The sequence below is a fragment of the Mesoplodon densirostris genome, chromosome 8 (genome assembly GCF_025265405.1).
Source record: "Mesoplodon densirostris isolate mMesDen1 chromosome 8, mMesDen1 primary haplotype, whole genome shotgun sequence".
Taxonomy (NCBI): Eukaryota; Metazoa; Chordata; class Mammalia; order Artiodactyla; family Ziphiidae; genus Mesoplodon; species Mesoplodon densirostris.
The window spans coordinates 88,913,534-88,929,188 of record NC_082668.1 but is presented as its reverse complement, the minus strand read 5'-3'; the positions used below and the strand labels follow the sequence as shown (position 1 = coordinate 88,929,188).

Sequence of the window (15,655 nt, the reverse complement as noted above, 5' to 3'; positions counted from 1 at the left end):
TCTCCAGGAACGGACAGCTCCAGCTGTGATGAGCCTTCACCCAGATGACCACCTCACCACCCTTCATCCTAGTGCTGCCCCTGCCCGACCACTATGCTAACCCAGGAAGGCAGTTTATAACTATTCTTCACCTTGGCTCTCTGGTTTTCTTTGGAATCAAGAGGAAATGAGGGTGCCTCAAACCCTTTGGTACTATTTCGAGCTCTACCCTCTTTGCCCATCTCTCCACCATTCAGGAGCTAAATGGGAATTAGCCAAAGTGGTGCCAAAATAATGAAATCAGCGTCATGAGGGAGAAAGCGCGGATAGTGCTTGAAGTCAACACCTCTCATTCACGGGCCTTTCCCTTCTCTCAAGGTGGGCTTCTTACTCCACGGGGATGGGGACCAGCACTCCCTGGAGGCACGCCCCTGCTTTGCCACCTGATCCCTAGATGAAACCCTGCAAAGCTGAACTTTCCCTGCCTGTCAGGATTCAGGAGGGGCAGCAAGCCGCACCTCCACAGGAACTAACAGCCCCAGCTGCTCGACTCAAATTAGAAAAGAGTTTGGAAACATGTTCCACAGAGCAGAAGCCTTCTGGGGCATTTCTGCCAGCTGCCTCCAGCTACTATGTTATGTTCTCAAGGAAATGGAGGGGATACCCCACAGGGAAGGAGGGCACCCCCAAGGCATCATGAGGGGTAGGGATTACAATCCGCTAAAATGCGACTAGAAAAAAACCAAAGAAAGAAAAAGACTCATAAAAGACCATGGTTTTTCTACTGGAGTATTTCAAAACTTTTTTTGCTATTAGGCACTCAATAAATGCTAAATGATGCTAATTCTTCTAGCTCTTCTTGCTTTATGAGTGAAGCTGGGATTGGGAGGGTTTGTTGCTCAGGCCAATAGCTAAGTGACCTGGGTTGATGAAGAGAAACCAAAGTTCCCCCAGGGTAAACCAAGCCTTACTGTGCCATTAAATACCCACCCCCCTTCACCCATTACACTCCAACAACAGTTTAGCTTTAATTTCTTTTCCTTACATTTCACAGCCATAAGGGAAAATGTCCTGTGACAATTCTGTGACACTAAGACAATTACTGGTGACTCGGGACTCCCTGCTGCCTCTGAATCTGCTCACAGCTGAGGAGCTGGCTTCCCACCCATGTAGGAACAATTTGCTTTGTGAATTGGGAAATTCAGAATAAAAGAAATCTTTACCCTTTAAAAATCATAGAAACTCAGATGAAATTCGATGAAAACTCAGCCCAGGGAGTCTGTTTCAGAACAAGAGTCAATTGCAGGCACTGAGACCCGCAAAGACTCATGCTTTCTGAGCCCTGCCGTCCACAGCATCCAGGTAGCCCAAGAGTATCCTCCGTGATTTCTCCTCCTTTCTCCTTTTTCCTGGGTATCCGACTTCTGCCCATTTCACCTCTGCCAATGAATGGAGGAGGGGACAGTAAACTATGTTCTCCTTGAGAGAAAAAAAATCCCTGTCTTATTCATCTTGCAACTCAAGCACTCAGCCCAAGCCTGACTTAGCATGAACAGAGTTAGAGATATCCTAGATTAGAGGGCATGCTCACTCTCAAATCCCCAGCAGACTGTGTTCCAAAGCACTTTTGTAAATGGGTAGTTTAGAGCTTGGAAAGCATTTTTTTTTTTTTTACATAAGCATGAAGTTCTAGAGACAGGCTATGTCCTCAGACTCAATTATAAAACTCGAGTTGGCCATGAGAGTCTAATAATGCACGAAAAGTGAGAACTTCAGGTATTCCATTGACTCCTCCTAAATAACCATTTTAAATAGTTTCTGTGAGAAAACACATTCCAAATCAGGATGCCAGAAGCAGATTTCCATTTATTCCACAACCAAAGCAAGGTTTTCCTACTGAAAAAATAAGAGGAAGATGAAAGGGAGGAGATGCTGCCCCTACCAGAAACAGCCCTGATGTTCATGGCAGGTGCAGGTTTTGCAAGGAGGGTGGGATGGGACAGAAAGGACTGGGTACCAATAATGATAACCTGAAATTCTTTAGTTTAAACACTGGTCTTAAGTGTTCTAAAACAGGAACTAAAAGGCAGCTGCTTGAAGGGGAGTTTGGAGAAGGGAGGGATTTCTGGTTTGGGAGTCATAAATCAATGAGCCAAGGAGGGCCTGTGCTCACCTATGATGACTCTTGATTTCTGTTCTTCAGTTCCTTGACTGACACACTCACTGATGCTAATAAAATTCTAACTCTCAGGTTTACTGTGTCAGTTTGAAGTTGGGAGCATGGAGAAGGAAGCTGGATTGTGAGCTTCTTAAAGGCCGGGATATCCAATTCATTTCTGTCTCTCTTTTTTTTTTTAAAGGAAAATTTTATTCAAGCCAAATATAACTCAGGAACAGCCTCTCAGAAAGCTCTGAGAACTGTTCCCCCCTATTCATTTCTTTATATTCCAGTCCCCTTGGTGTGAATTCATAATTCATCAATAAATAAGTATAATTTAAGGAAGGTCTTTAACTTTTCAGTGTAGTTGCAAAACATGAGGGCTTTGGAGTCAAACTTCACAGATTCAAATCATTTTCCTTCTATAGGTGCAGGACCAGCGGCTTTCTCCCAGGGCTTCCAGTTTTCTCCTCTAGAAAAAAGGGTGGTGATAGCACTTACCTCAAGGGTCACTGTGGGAATGAATGCATTTGTATTTGTGAATCGCATAGCACTGTGCCTGCCACATAGTTAGCACTCGATAAATCTAAGCTATTGTTTTCCCATCATCCTGTAGCTACTTGTCCTATATTTTGCCCCCCAAATTAGTTTCTCAGGGAATGTGGTGAACATGAAAGTTGGTTGGTGCAGTGTGTTGAATTGTGGTCCCCTAAAGATATGTCCCCTTGGAACCTGAGAATGTGACATCATTTGGAATAAGGGTCTTTTGCAAATGTAATTAAGACAAGGATCTTGAGACGAAACCATCCTAAATTAGGATGAGACCTATATCCAATGACGAGTGCCCTTACTGGTCAGATAGAAGAGAAGACACAGAGAGACGGGGAAGAAAGCCACGTGGAAACAGAGGCAGAGACTGGAACTATGCTGCCACAAACCAAAGAGCACCAGAAGCCACCAGAATCTGGAAGGGGCAAGAAGCAGTCTCCTCTAGAGCCTTCAGAAGGAGCAGGGCTCTGCTGACATTTTGATTTTGAACGTCTGGCCCCTAGAACTGTGAGAGAATACATTTCTGTTAAGACACCAGGTTTGTGGTAATTTGTGGTGGCAGCCCTAGGAAACTAACTCGCTGGGTACAGTTCGGAACAACCTAAATTTGGTGAGGAAAACAAGCCCGAATATAAATTGGAATTATCACAAGTTCTTTTCCCAAATCGTGTACTACAGGGAAATTTCTCTTTACGAAGGAAAAACCACTGGCTTCAGGGACTGGAATGTTCAAGCCATTCTTTCCCATCCACTCCCAACCGAGGACATTTCTGCTGGGAATCCTGAAAACACTCTGCATTTTTCCACAGGAATGCGGTGGAAGCACTCAACGTGCAGTAAGACTCTGCACAGAGTCAGCAGCTATCTGGCCCCAAATAAATGGGCAGGTGACGTGGCTCCCCGTCCTTGTCCAATAAACACACGCACACTAGTCCCTGCTGTCCCCCTGACCCCAACTGTGGAGGTCCAAGAGGTCATTAGCCAAAGACTCCAAGCTAAGGAAAGATACCTGGTTGCCAAGAAATGTACATAATTGTATACTCCTAATTCTATGGGTTCTTGCGAATAATCTATGAAACAGATCTCCTTTTAAGTGAAAAATATATCCTGGTCATCTGCAGGATCCTTTTAAGCCTTTGGAATTTACAGTCCTCAGGAGAGAGTCCTGAGAGAGATGTTGTTGAACCCACTGATGCCTAGAGAAATGGTTTACATTCCTTTCCTCTCTTCTAACTCCTGGAGAGAAATAGCAGCAGCCAGAGCAGTGACTGTCAGAGAGGGGTGACTTTTTTAGAGCAAAGGCGTTAGACAAGATGACACATGCTGACAGGCTCAGCAAACAGTGGCTGCTCTGCCAATCAGCAGACAATTTCTGTGCGTCTGCAATGTAGGAAAGATTGTCAGTCACGCAGTGTTTCAAAGACAGGTCACGACGACCCCGTGTGTCATCTTCTAATGCCAATCAGCAGACAATTTCTGAGTGTCTGCAACTAGGAAAGATTGTGAGTCGCGCAGTGTTTCAAAGACAGGTCACAACGACCCCGTGTGTCATCTTCTAATGTGAAGGTCAAAAGAAAGGGGAAGGTGGGTAGAGGCAGAGAGGGGAAAGCAGGAGACCCCTGTGCAGGCAAATCAAGCACATCCAGGCAGGTCTTGACTCCTATTTTCTGACAAAGCCTGGGGAACCCGTGTGATCACCTGCTTCGTTGACATCTGAGGCTCCCACCTCACATGTAACCAGCACTGCATTAATTCCTAAGTCCTTTAGAACTCGTGAAAGTCACTTCTTCCCGGACTGAGGAAAGGTCTTTTCTTTCCTTACTTGGTAATTTACTCAATTTATTTCCAGCCAGGAAAGGGCTGTAGGGAAGAGGAGGAAGCCACACACAGGACTCTGGCCCCCAAGAGCGCTCTGCAATGGACTTCATCGTTTAATCGAAGAGAATTCCAGAACACCGGCAACACTCATAACCAAAGAAAATTCTGAAGCCTAATAGATTCACAGGATTTTTGTCATTACCTGTCATTTACTCTTCTCCTATTACAAAAGGAAACGCTGAGATAGAATGAGAGAGAGCCCCATGAAACATACAGGTAGATAACCTGAGTGCCTGTTTAAAATACGTAAATGTTAAATTTCTCCACTTTCCATCAAAAAGCTTTTCTGAGGAAAGGATACATTTTTACCTCTCAAGGTTAATATAGAGTATACACATGCGCATGAACACACATGAGACTGCACTTGGTCAATCCACAGCCCTTCATAAGACAACTGCGTGATTCTAATTAGCAGGATACTTTTTAAGTAAATAACTTAGTGATTATAAAAAGCTATACAGTACATACAAATATGTTACATTTTTTTAAAAAAACCTCCATCCTTCCTGTCCAGAAATGTCCAGTTGGCCGTTAAGGTTGTGATAAAGGCCAAGTGTTGAGCACACGTAATCACACTGAGGGTCCTGCTAACTGACTAGTGCTGACGTTCCCTAGTTCAACCTGATTCATCTCTTGCACAGGAACCAAGAGATGGTAAAAGGGTCGGAGATTACACCAGGAGGAAAGAAAGAAAGCTTCAAGCTACTTTGGGATAAGGATCCTTGTCAGCCCTAAGATCCTTTTCTAGCAATTGCTCTGTTCCTGAAGTTCGCCCTGTCCTGAGGCAAGCAGTAGGGGGCTTGGTTATTTGTGTTTCAGATCTGGAAGCTTCTCCCAAGATGGAAGAAGAGAGGGGAGTGAAAGTATAAAGGTTATTAGATATCAGAGGTTTGGCTGGGCACCACAAGCAAGCTAAGAGGAGTCATTGGAGATGAAGGGTCTGTCAAACACATACACATTTGCATGTACACACACATACACACATACACACACATACACACACACACACACTTTCTAGGCTGCCTCGTATTAATCACCCTATGAAATTTTTGAACAGTTGCTCTGTACACAAATGCACACTAAAAAATAAATAAGAAATAAATAAGAAAATAAATAAGAAAAATAAATAAATAAGACAGAGAGAAAAAACATATCCAAGTAGATGATCTCTTATCAAAAGTACATGTCTTGCTAATCAGAAACCACATCTTAATTCTGATAACTGAGAAATTATGTGGCTACTGTAAATAAAGAGTAAACCACTTGTAAAAAATCAAAACACACAAATCATCCCAGATACCAGTTCTCATTTCCTGACATATTACTGCACACAATACTGTTTTGGGGTCCTGCATTCTTACATTGTTTTGAACATTCATCAGACTATTAATTTTAAAAGCCAGGAGCTTTGTCCTAATCACCAGGACCTGTTTTTGTACTTTGGAAAAAGCAAAAAAACCAACTCTGACTTGGGTGGGAATCATTTTGGGAATAATGGTGGGTGGTTGTTCACATCCGATTAAGTATAAAATGATAACATTATGATGATGAATGCCACAGAGCCTCATCTGCATATAAATAGACCTAATCAGAAATGCAAATTGCAATCAGGAGACATTTTTAAAGACTGTGATAGCTGTGTGACTGTGCAGATAAGGAAAGGTTAACACTTGTATTGTTAAAGCAGTTAAATGGCTCCCAGCCGGCCCAGGGCCTTCCTCTGAAAGAGGCATGTAGAAGGTACAAATCTCCCAACCTGCAACACTCCTGGATGGAGATTTCCAGAGCTTCATTTTCTATAACTAGAAGCTCGAGCAGGCCAAACATCAGCCCTATTCTGACGGAAGACAAACAACCAAACCTCTTGTACAAACCCTTAATGAATACACACAATAGATAATAAACTGGCATTTAAATACCCTTCAAACAGATCTCGTTCAGCACAATTGCCCATTGAGACAGAAATTAAAGGATGGAGAGAAAGTCATGACTGATGTAACATTTTTCTGATATTTTTTAGTGCTGGTATACATTTTTTTGTCCCTAAATTTTTCAGCATACTGGAGAAAGATTCAAACTGGGAAAAAAAAAACAAAAACCAGACATGATTATATAATTTAAAAAGAAAACACCAGTATTTAGACAGATTGCTTAATCCAACACCGCATTTTCAGTCTTCTCCTGCAAAACGCAAAAAATGAACATGTCAAAAAAATTAGAGTACTGAAAATATACAATTGTTATGACATAGTCCTATCATTTTTAGACTATGTGACCTTTCAGGAACACCCTCTCCCCCACTTCCCTGCATCCGCCCCCACCTCCCCCCAAAAAAGAAATACATTTTACAATCAGGCTTTCACAGGTTTGGAGAGAAACTGTTAATGAACTATTTATTATCCTTAAAGAGCCTCTTTCACAAAGAACTAATAAGCCAAGAGCGCCATCTTGTGTCCTACCTTGGAATCTTAAAAAGCGTTTTCACAGGATGCATGTCAAAGAGGGGAGGGTCTCCATCCCCCAGTTCAATAGCTGTGATCCCCAAGGACCAGACGTCACAGCGAGCGTCATAGGAAGAGTCATACTGCTGCTCACAAGCAATGACCTATCAGACAAAAGCAGGACACAACACATCAACCCCACCGACACCGCAGATGTCCTGAAAGGCCCTTGGCCGATCTTAGCCCCCTTCTCAGTTCCCTTGGCTATACTGATATTAAATTCCAGTAATAATAAGATGTCCGTTTTCTAGGCCTTATTTGTGTGATTGATTTATCATCTGATATGTTCATTAACTTTTAAAAATGTATCAGTTCAGTTCAAGAAACATGCATTGAACCCTCTAGATACCAAGAACAGTGCAAGGGGAGGCACAAGGGTGAATACATCACCACAGCCACCCTGATGTCCTTTAAGGAAAGGCTTTGTCTAGATCCTTCATCTCATTACCAGTTGCTGAATTCAACAGTGAGGAGTGACTGTTCTCAAAGATGCCTATCTCCTGCACAAAGTCCCTAGGAGCACGGCATTTGAGCACAAAGCTGCTGGGAGACTGATGTGCTTAACTTAAAAGAGGAACCACTCCCTCCCATTCCCCTTTTCCAAGAAAATCGGCCCCCTCCTCAAACCCCAACAACTGGTTTGTGTCTCAGCCCAGCTGCTGCTTCAGGTATTAGCTGCAAGAGAAGGGGAACCAGAAAGTGCCCTTGGGCTTGTCATTGGTTTGGAAAGTATGGAACCTTGTGGGGAAATCTTTTTCTATCAACGTTTTGAGTCAGACAGGAAAAGCCCCACCACTTAGACTCTGGTGGCTATCACAGTGGGGTCAGGAGAAGGCAGGGGTGGGCCAGAGGCTGTGCAGGAACCAAATGCTCCTGTTTGGCCTTAAATCTGCTTCCTTGACCAAGTATGACCCATGGCTATGAGCAGGTGGGAGACTTTTATTAGAGTCTGATGATGTATGTCCAACAGCCTATGAGGTAGATATACAGCATCAATGGAGACCGCAGCAGGGCCAAAGTGATGGTCCTGCCTGCCCTCTTTGGCCATCAGAAGGTCTCTGACTTTCAGTAAGATGGACCAACTGGCCATGGGGAGTAGAAGAGTGACGGATCTGGCCTATGTATTAGCAGGTTACTGTGCTGAGGATACTCTATGTACCTGCACCCAGGCTACTGTGCTGAGGATACTCTATGTACCTGCACCCAGGCTACTGTGCTGAGGATACTCTATGTACCTGCACCCAGGCTACTGTGCTGAGGATACTCTATGTACCTGCACCCAGGCTACTGTGCTGAGGATACTCTATGTACCTGCACCCAGGCTACTGTGCTGAGGATACTCTATGTACCTGCACCCAGGCTACTGTGCTGAGGATACTCTATGTACCTGCACCCAGGCTACTGTGCTGAGGATACTCTATGTACCTGCATCCTTGGCCTGATCCCAGCCCAATCCTCTGAATAGACTATCCTGCCATAGAACATCCTTTTAACACATGAAAGTCATACTTTTAACACATTATTTTCAAATATGCATTCAACCTCAAGTTCAAATAATTCCAATTTTGGAAGCAGAGGCCATTACATTGCCCCCCAAAGATCTCACTTTCATCACCTCAATCTGGTGAGAAACTACATTATTCTAAAAGATCTCCAGAGAAGGCTATTTGCCACCTTCCCTTCCAGAAATGACATTACCAAATGTGTAAGACAAACATAATTTTAGACCTATCAATCAGCAAGTAGTTCACCATTCTTATACATTCTTGTGAAAGAAAAAGAAATAAGACTCTATCCTCCAACAGGAGCTACGGCCAAGTGAAATTTAAAGTGAATCTATAATAAATTAAATGACAAACCTTGACAACTAAAAATGTCCTAAGACAATACGTCCTAGCATGTCCAATAAAGGATATGGGCTCCAAAAGCTTGGGATATTAGAGGGAGACCAATTCAGGCTAAGCAAGACAACAAAAAGTAAATAGTGCCCATAGTCCACAACTTCCAGAAAGAAATTCAAATCAACTTCTAGCTATCTTGGATGGGACAAAGAAGGCAATTCCAAGAACCCGTCCAAATGTGGGAATGGAGACATCCTATCGATTCTCAAGTGCTGTCATAAAATATTCAAAACGTTTATCTGGTTTCCACTTCTCTTTACAGACAGTCACACACTATCTTCAGCTCAGTCTGATTAATAGAAGAGTATCCGTTGGCCAAATTCTCTTCCCTAAACTCAGGTTGTAATGTGACAAAGGAATTATTTAAGCTTAGCCTTCTAGAAAAGTTTAAAGAAAATGTCTCTAGTAAAATAATTCAGAAATAATTATTGAGTACCCATGAGCCAGGCATGGTACTAGGTAGGTAGATAATCATTCTGTCAGGTAGGTACTAGTATCACCTTTTGTAGGTATGGAAACTGAGGCATAGCACAGTTAAATAGCTTCCCCAGTACCCATAGCTAGTCATGGTCAGGGACAGAATTTGAACGCAGGCAGAGGAGAGACAAGTAAACAGATTATCACAATGTGATAAAACTACTCTAAATAATAAAGGTTATATTCAAGAATCAGTTGAATTATCAGCATCTGTACACATATTTTGACCAAACTAATCACGTTTTCGAGATTTTTGTCACCTAAATTCTATCTCTTCAGAGGGAGTCTCTCTTTCCATCTCTCTTTACTGGGTTACATGTGATGGGATTCAAAGAGGTACTCTGAGAGGTTGCACCCCAACTGAAGGTCAACACATCCTAGAACTGGATTCCCTATCAATCCAACAACAAAGTCTGCACCTATTTCTTTAGGAGAAAAAGTAATTTCATTCTCCTTAGCTCAGCATTCTCCTTGTCTCTAGGTAAACTAAAGCTGAGTTAAGAATGCTTAAATGGTCGATTGGTCTTGCCCCCAGGAGGAAGTGACCTCTCAAAGAGCTCTCTGAATCAGCTGTTACAATGCTCCCCAAAGAAAAGGAGAGTGGCAATGTCAAGTAAGTGCACTGCCCTGGCACCAGGATTCCCAGGTTCTGTAAGTCATTTCAGAGGGGTGGGGAGCGAGGAGTCTGAAATGGTATTGACACAGGCCCAGGACCCCAAACACCTTGTCCTCTTCCACTCCTCCACCTCACCTCTACTGCCCCCAGGAGGAGACATGCCTAAGGGAAGTGTATTCTCTCCTCTACCTCAAGCCTTTACTTCAGTCATAGGAGTATAAATGATGTTGGTGGCAGTGGAATGGGGAAGACAGAATAGGTGTGAGAGAGAGTTCAAGGCAAGACTTGCAGGACTTGGGAGGCTAGGAAAAGGGACACACCAAGGAAGACTAACATGATGACCCTGGGTGACCAGGAGAATGATGGTGCCATTTATAAAACAGGAAGTCAGGAAGAAGAAGTCAGTTTGGTAGGCAATATAACAAGTTCAACTTGGGTCTAAGCTCTACCTCTAACCAGGTACAGAAAAATCATGTGTGCTCTTGGAAACGCACTTCTTTTTTTTCACATGTACATGCAATAAGAAAAACAAAATTCCATCAGGGTCAGAAGCAGAATATACTAAAGGGTAACAATAAAGCACTGATGTGTTATCAGTGACTTCATGGAGTTTTATATTATAGTAAATATATCTTACATTTCGTTCGGAAAACCCGAACGAACTTTCTGGCCAACCCAATATATCATGAACTTTAACAAACTGGTAAATTCATCTTAATCCAGCATTGTGAATAGAAAAACTGCGAATGAATGTCAATTTTACAAAGTAAGAATTCTCCAAAGTTGATTTTAAAGTCCCACTAGCATGTTCATATGAAGAGGATATGCCTTCTGGAATGTTCCAAAAGATGTGTATGTAGACTGTTACAAAATATTTAGTGCACCTGGCAAAGGCTAAGAGCACAGAATTAAATGAATCAAAATAAAGAGAGCTCTAGTGCAGTATTTGCTAATGGCCTATTGGCTCCAAGATTAAATTATTGTCTCGCTGAGTCTCAACGAGTTTCAGGATGTATAAGTCCCTGCATACTTCTGCATACTCACCTTTAACAATCTTCAACTCTTTGTCATGACATCGGTGAGTGTTTATACTGTTTCTGAGTTTTAATGAGTAGTTTTATCTACTTGGTGTTAATCTATCATTAACCTCATCACTTCTAGGTTTTAAAGGGGCCAGTCTTAGGATCTCATCAATGTGACCTCTGAAGTAAACTGAAGTAACCCAGGGTAAGGATTATGTCTTATCTTTCTTCCTTCCTCATCCACATCAATTTGTGGCACTCATCAGAGAAGCTTTGTTGAAAAATCTTTGGATTGGAATCAGAAAGTCTGAACTCCATTATTCACCAGCTGGGTCCCTTTGAGCAAGTCCTGTGAAAACTTTGAGCTGAGGATTCTTTAGTTATAGTGACCTCACTTTCTAGATCTATAAGATAGCAAGGTGGGGATGAATCATCTCTACTATCCCTTCCAGCTCTAATATTCTATGACTTAATGATTTCCAAATAAGTGGCTTTCTTATCTCAAAAAGATATCTCAAACTGAGAGACTAACCTGTCCGTGCAAATTACCTAGGAACAGTAGATCATTCTGGGGTGTGAACTGGGTGGCTGGAACCTTGAGGGGATTTTATTGCCAGTATTTTGTAGGTCTTAAGGTCTATGAAAAGATGCTGGTTGCTGTGACGATGCCTCCGTTAAGGAAGATGAGTTTCAGCGACAGAGCAATTGTTTGGATGCTGGTTAATGGAGCATGTCCACGTTCCTACCTTGAAATGCAAACTTATGGCTTTTCTGATACGTTTAGACTACACTGCTGCTTATTTTAGGAAGGGGAAAGACACGAATACTCGGATAACTAGCAATATCTATGCACTAACAGCCTCAGTGCTCAATGCCAATTTTACCCAGAGGTGGGCTTGAGCCTCCCAAATGTTGGTCATTACCACCTTGGCTGCCCAAAACTTCTTTCTGGAGGGAACCAAGGACAAGAAATAAGTTTTCACTATAGTTTAGCTCTACTGGTCTTTGTAGCGAAGGCCAGCAGTCAGCTTTCTTTGTTAGGGCAGTTCTTCGTAAGCCTTCTTCAAGCTAACGGGTTCCAAAGTTGTAGACTCTAAATCTTCCCCAGTCACTCCCTCCTCCCCTCTCCTAAAGGAGTTTATAGGGTAAAACTGCACCCACAACTTGATAACTCAACGGCTTTGACACATGTCATCTCCTTATCCATCCTGGGCATGGTCCCCTGAGTTCTGTTGAGGAGGCTGGCCCTTTCCTCAGCCACAAGCTGGAGAAAAATAACTGTGAAAAGCTCTGGGACCGTGAAAAGACTTGCACCTCTGGATGGTGCAAGAAAATCCCAGAGCAAGCCATCTTCATTTTGGTTGCCACCCCCTCACTGGATAACTTTAGCAAATTATTTAATCTCCCTGTATCTCTTCTTCCTATGCAAACTAAACAATCCCTTCCTCATGGGTCTTATCTGAAGCACTGCTTAGGGAAATGCAGGTTACCCAGCTTTTTCTATGGCACCAAAATGTTAATAGTAGATATCATTAGGTCACTGATGTATGGGTAATATCCATTTTATTTATTTACTTCTTTAAAACTTTTTGCATTTTCTAAAATGTCTACAGGGAACATGGATTATTTCTATAACAAAAAAGAACAAATTTTGTCTGTTTTTCTGTCTTGAAAATGTAAATAAGTATTAGAAAGTTTGCCTTGATCTTCAAGGGTGTGTTTCCTTCCTCAGGGGTATGTACTGGCTGTGGGGATTCTTCATCAGCAAGGTGACAGGTTAAAGGTGTTGTCTTGGTTGTAAAACTAGGGTCCCATGAATTTAAAAAGAATTAAAGAAATACTCTTCTCAACCATATTCTTTTCCATTGTAAGCACCAGACTAGAGTTAGTACTTACACTTTCTCAGGCCACCACGATCCCATGAAATGCCCCATGATTACAGTTTCATTTCAGCCTAGACCAAGAGTAGGGCTTACTGATAAAGTTCCCAAGATAGGGGGTAAGATCCACCCTCTACCTCTTGCAGAAAGACTTGGGCTATAAGAACCTTAGAGAACAGTTTCTCCTCATCTCAAAGTCTTCATTATCTATAAAGAACATCTGTATTAAACTGGATGTAAAGGGGACAAAAAACAGTCAACGTACGAACTCCTGCATTCAGAAAACCTAGATTTCTCCAACCTATTTAACTTAAACCATTTATCAAATGATATATCAAAGAGCTGCTGTGTTGAAATCTTTCAATAATGTGATTTTTAACCAATACTTTCAAGCAAATAATATTATAGTAGCACCATCCACCATAAGGAAAAATGTTTTGCTCTTATAAAAAATGATTTACCAAACTTAAAAAACAATAGATGTTATTCAGGGCTTCCCTGGTGGCGCAGTGGTTGAGAGTCCGCCTGCCGATGCAGGGGACACGGGTTCGTGCCCCGGTCTGGGAAGATCCCACATGCCGCGGAGCGGCTGGGCCCGTGAGCCATGGCCGTTGAGCCTGCGCGTCCGGAGCCTGTGCTCCGCAATGGGAGAGGCCACAACAGTGAGAGGCCCACATACTGCAAAAAAAAAAAAAAAAAAAAAAAAAAAAATAGATGTTATTCAGACTATTTTATTTTTCCACTAATATTTTTAAATGTCATTAAAAATGCACTTAGGTTTGCTTTATATGATCTGATTTCTCATCTTACTAGAATTGATCATGTGATCCAAAACTATAACAAAAGGTCAAGACTACAATTTCACTCAAGTACAGAGGCAAAATGCTGTTATCTCAAGAGCTAAATTTCAGCTCACAAAGAGGCAAAGCAAATAAACCTAAAGCTATTAATCTTTGGCTGAACTTGAGCCCCAAAATACAGTCAATAGAATGGCAAATAAGATGGGCTGAGAGGTAAGAAGGCAAATAGGATTCTTAATTTTGCTTACATAGTTCACATAGCATAATTAATAAATGTTATTGATCAAAAAGATTTCTAAAATGGAATTTCCCTGGAATTGTAAATTGCAGTTATAAATATTCCAGTGGCAAATATTATTCATCAGTTTTACATACAATAATCTTAAAGTGTTACAAGCTGAGATACTGAACAAGCACATGAAATCTCTTCCCTTGGATGAAATATAACTTTGAGGGAGGATACATTTGAGATTTGAGCTTTTTTGCTATAAGAGGATGTGGACTAGAAGAACTGAAATGTATGGGGTTTTTTTTTCTCTCTCTTCTTTTTTTTTAGTTCATTCATAAAACTCAAGACTAGAACTGAATCTATATTTTGTATGCTGAGAAACTGCCAGAAATAATTTAAATTATACTGTTCTTATGAAATTCAGAAAGGTCTCTAATTAAAATATGACGTTCTACAAGTCTTTTCTCAGGATTGTAACATTCAGCGTATGCCTTTAGAAAAATAAAACAAAGTTCAAATTAAAAACACTCAGGGCTTCCCTGGTGGCGCAGTGGTTAAGAATCCGCCTGCCAATGTAGGGGACATGGGTCCGATCCCTGGTCCGGGAAGATCCCACATGCCGCGGAGCAACTAAGCCCGTGCGCCACAACTACTGAGCCTGTGCTCTCAAGCCCGCGAGCCACAACTACTGAAGCCCGTGCACCTAGAGCCCGTGCTCCACAACAAGAGAAGCCACCGCAGTGAGAAGCCTGCGCACTGCAACTAGAGAAAGCCCGCGCGCAGCAACGAAGACCCAACACAGCCAAAAGTAAATAAATATAATTAATTAATTAATTAATTTTTAAAAAAAGACACAGAACATGCATACACAACACCACTTCCCACCATGGCTGGTGGAGGGCAGAGGGGGACTGTTCTGGGTTTGAGGCCAGCATACACACTGATTTTTGCACTTAAATTCCCCAAAGCCCTGGGAACATATCACTTATACGTAACTATATGCTAAGCCCTGCTCTCAAACTCAGGACCAGTATCACAGAACTCCCCTGTGAAAGGTAAATCAGCGACCCCAAATTTTTGTATCTGTCCTTAGTACTCAAAGGCTCCAAAGGAACACATTTGCTTAGAGACCCAGGATCATCCCACCACCCTCCCCGGCTCCAGCAGCTTCCCCACATCAGAGATGGATGCTGAAAGGGATCCTAGGATTCATTAAGTCAACCCCCCTATTTCACAGAGGAGGAAACTAAGGTGCTGGGGGAGAGCTGACCTGTCCAGAGTCACAGAGCTGGTTCGTGGCCAAACCAGGAGCAAACTCCATGGTTCCCGCATGAGGGAAGTATCTCCTGGGGATTATTATAGTACACAGAACGCTGAGCCATTGCCAAAGGGATTTCGTGCTCCATAAGCCATAGCCACACCATACCCTGAGCATGTAAGCAGATGGAGTCCCTGCCACCTCTCCTTTCCCCCGTCCCCTCACTTTCCCTTCCACTGCCCCTTTCCTTTGTCAGCTAGTGCTCCAATTCTACCAGAGTTCAGTTAAAAAAAGAATGAGTAGGAGCTCTATAATTCAGTTCATTTTACACCTGTTAAGTCAGGTATTCTTACCCCAGGTGAGGAAACAGATTCGGATGGGCTAAGAAATTTCTCAAAGTCATACAG

The 15,655-nt window shown here is 42.4% G+C and overlaps 1 protein-coding gene across 1 annotated transcript in view; it reads right to left on the bottom strand.

The window, feature by feature from the left end:
- The window catches only part of MYO3B (myosin IIIB), a 381,433-nt gene that overhangs the window by 337,861 nt on the left and 27,917 nt on the right, over positions 1-15,655 (bottom strand). The window contains exon 6 of the mRNA XM_060106164.1: positions 7,024-7,169. Within this exon, the coding sequence (XP_059962147.1) occupies positions 7,024-7,169 (146 nt within the window). The remainder of the gene's footprint in view (positions 1-7,023; positions 7,170-15,655) is intronic.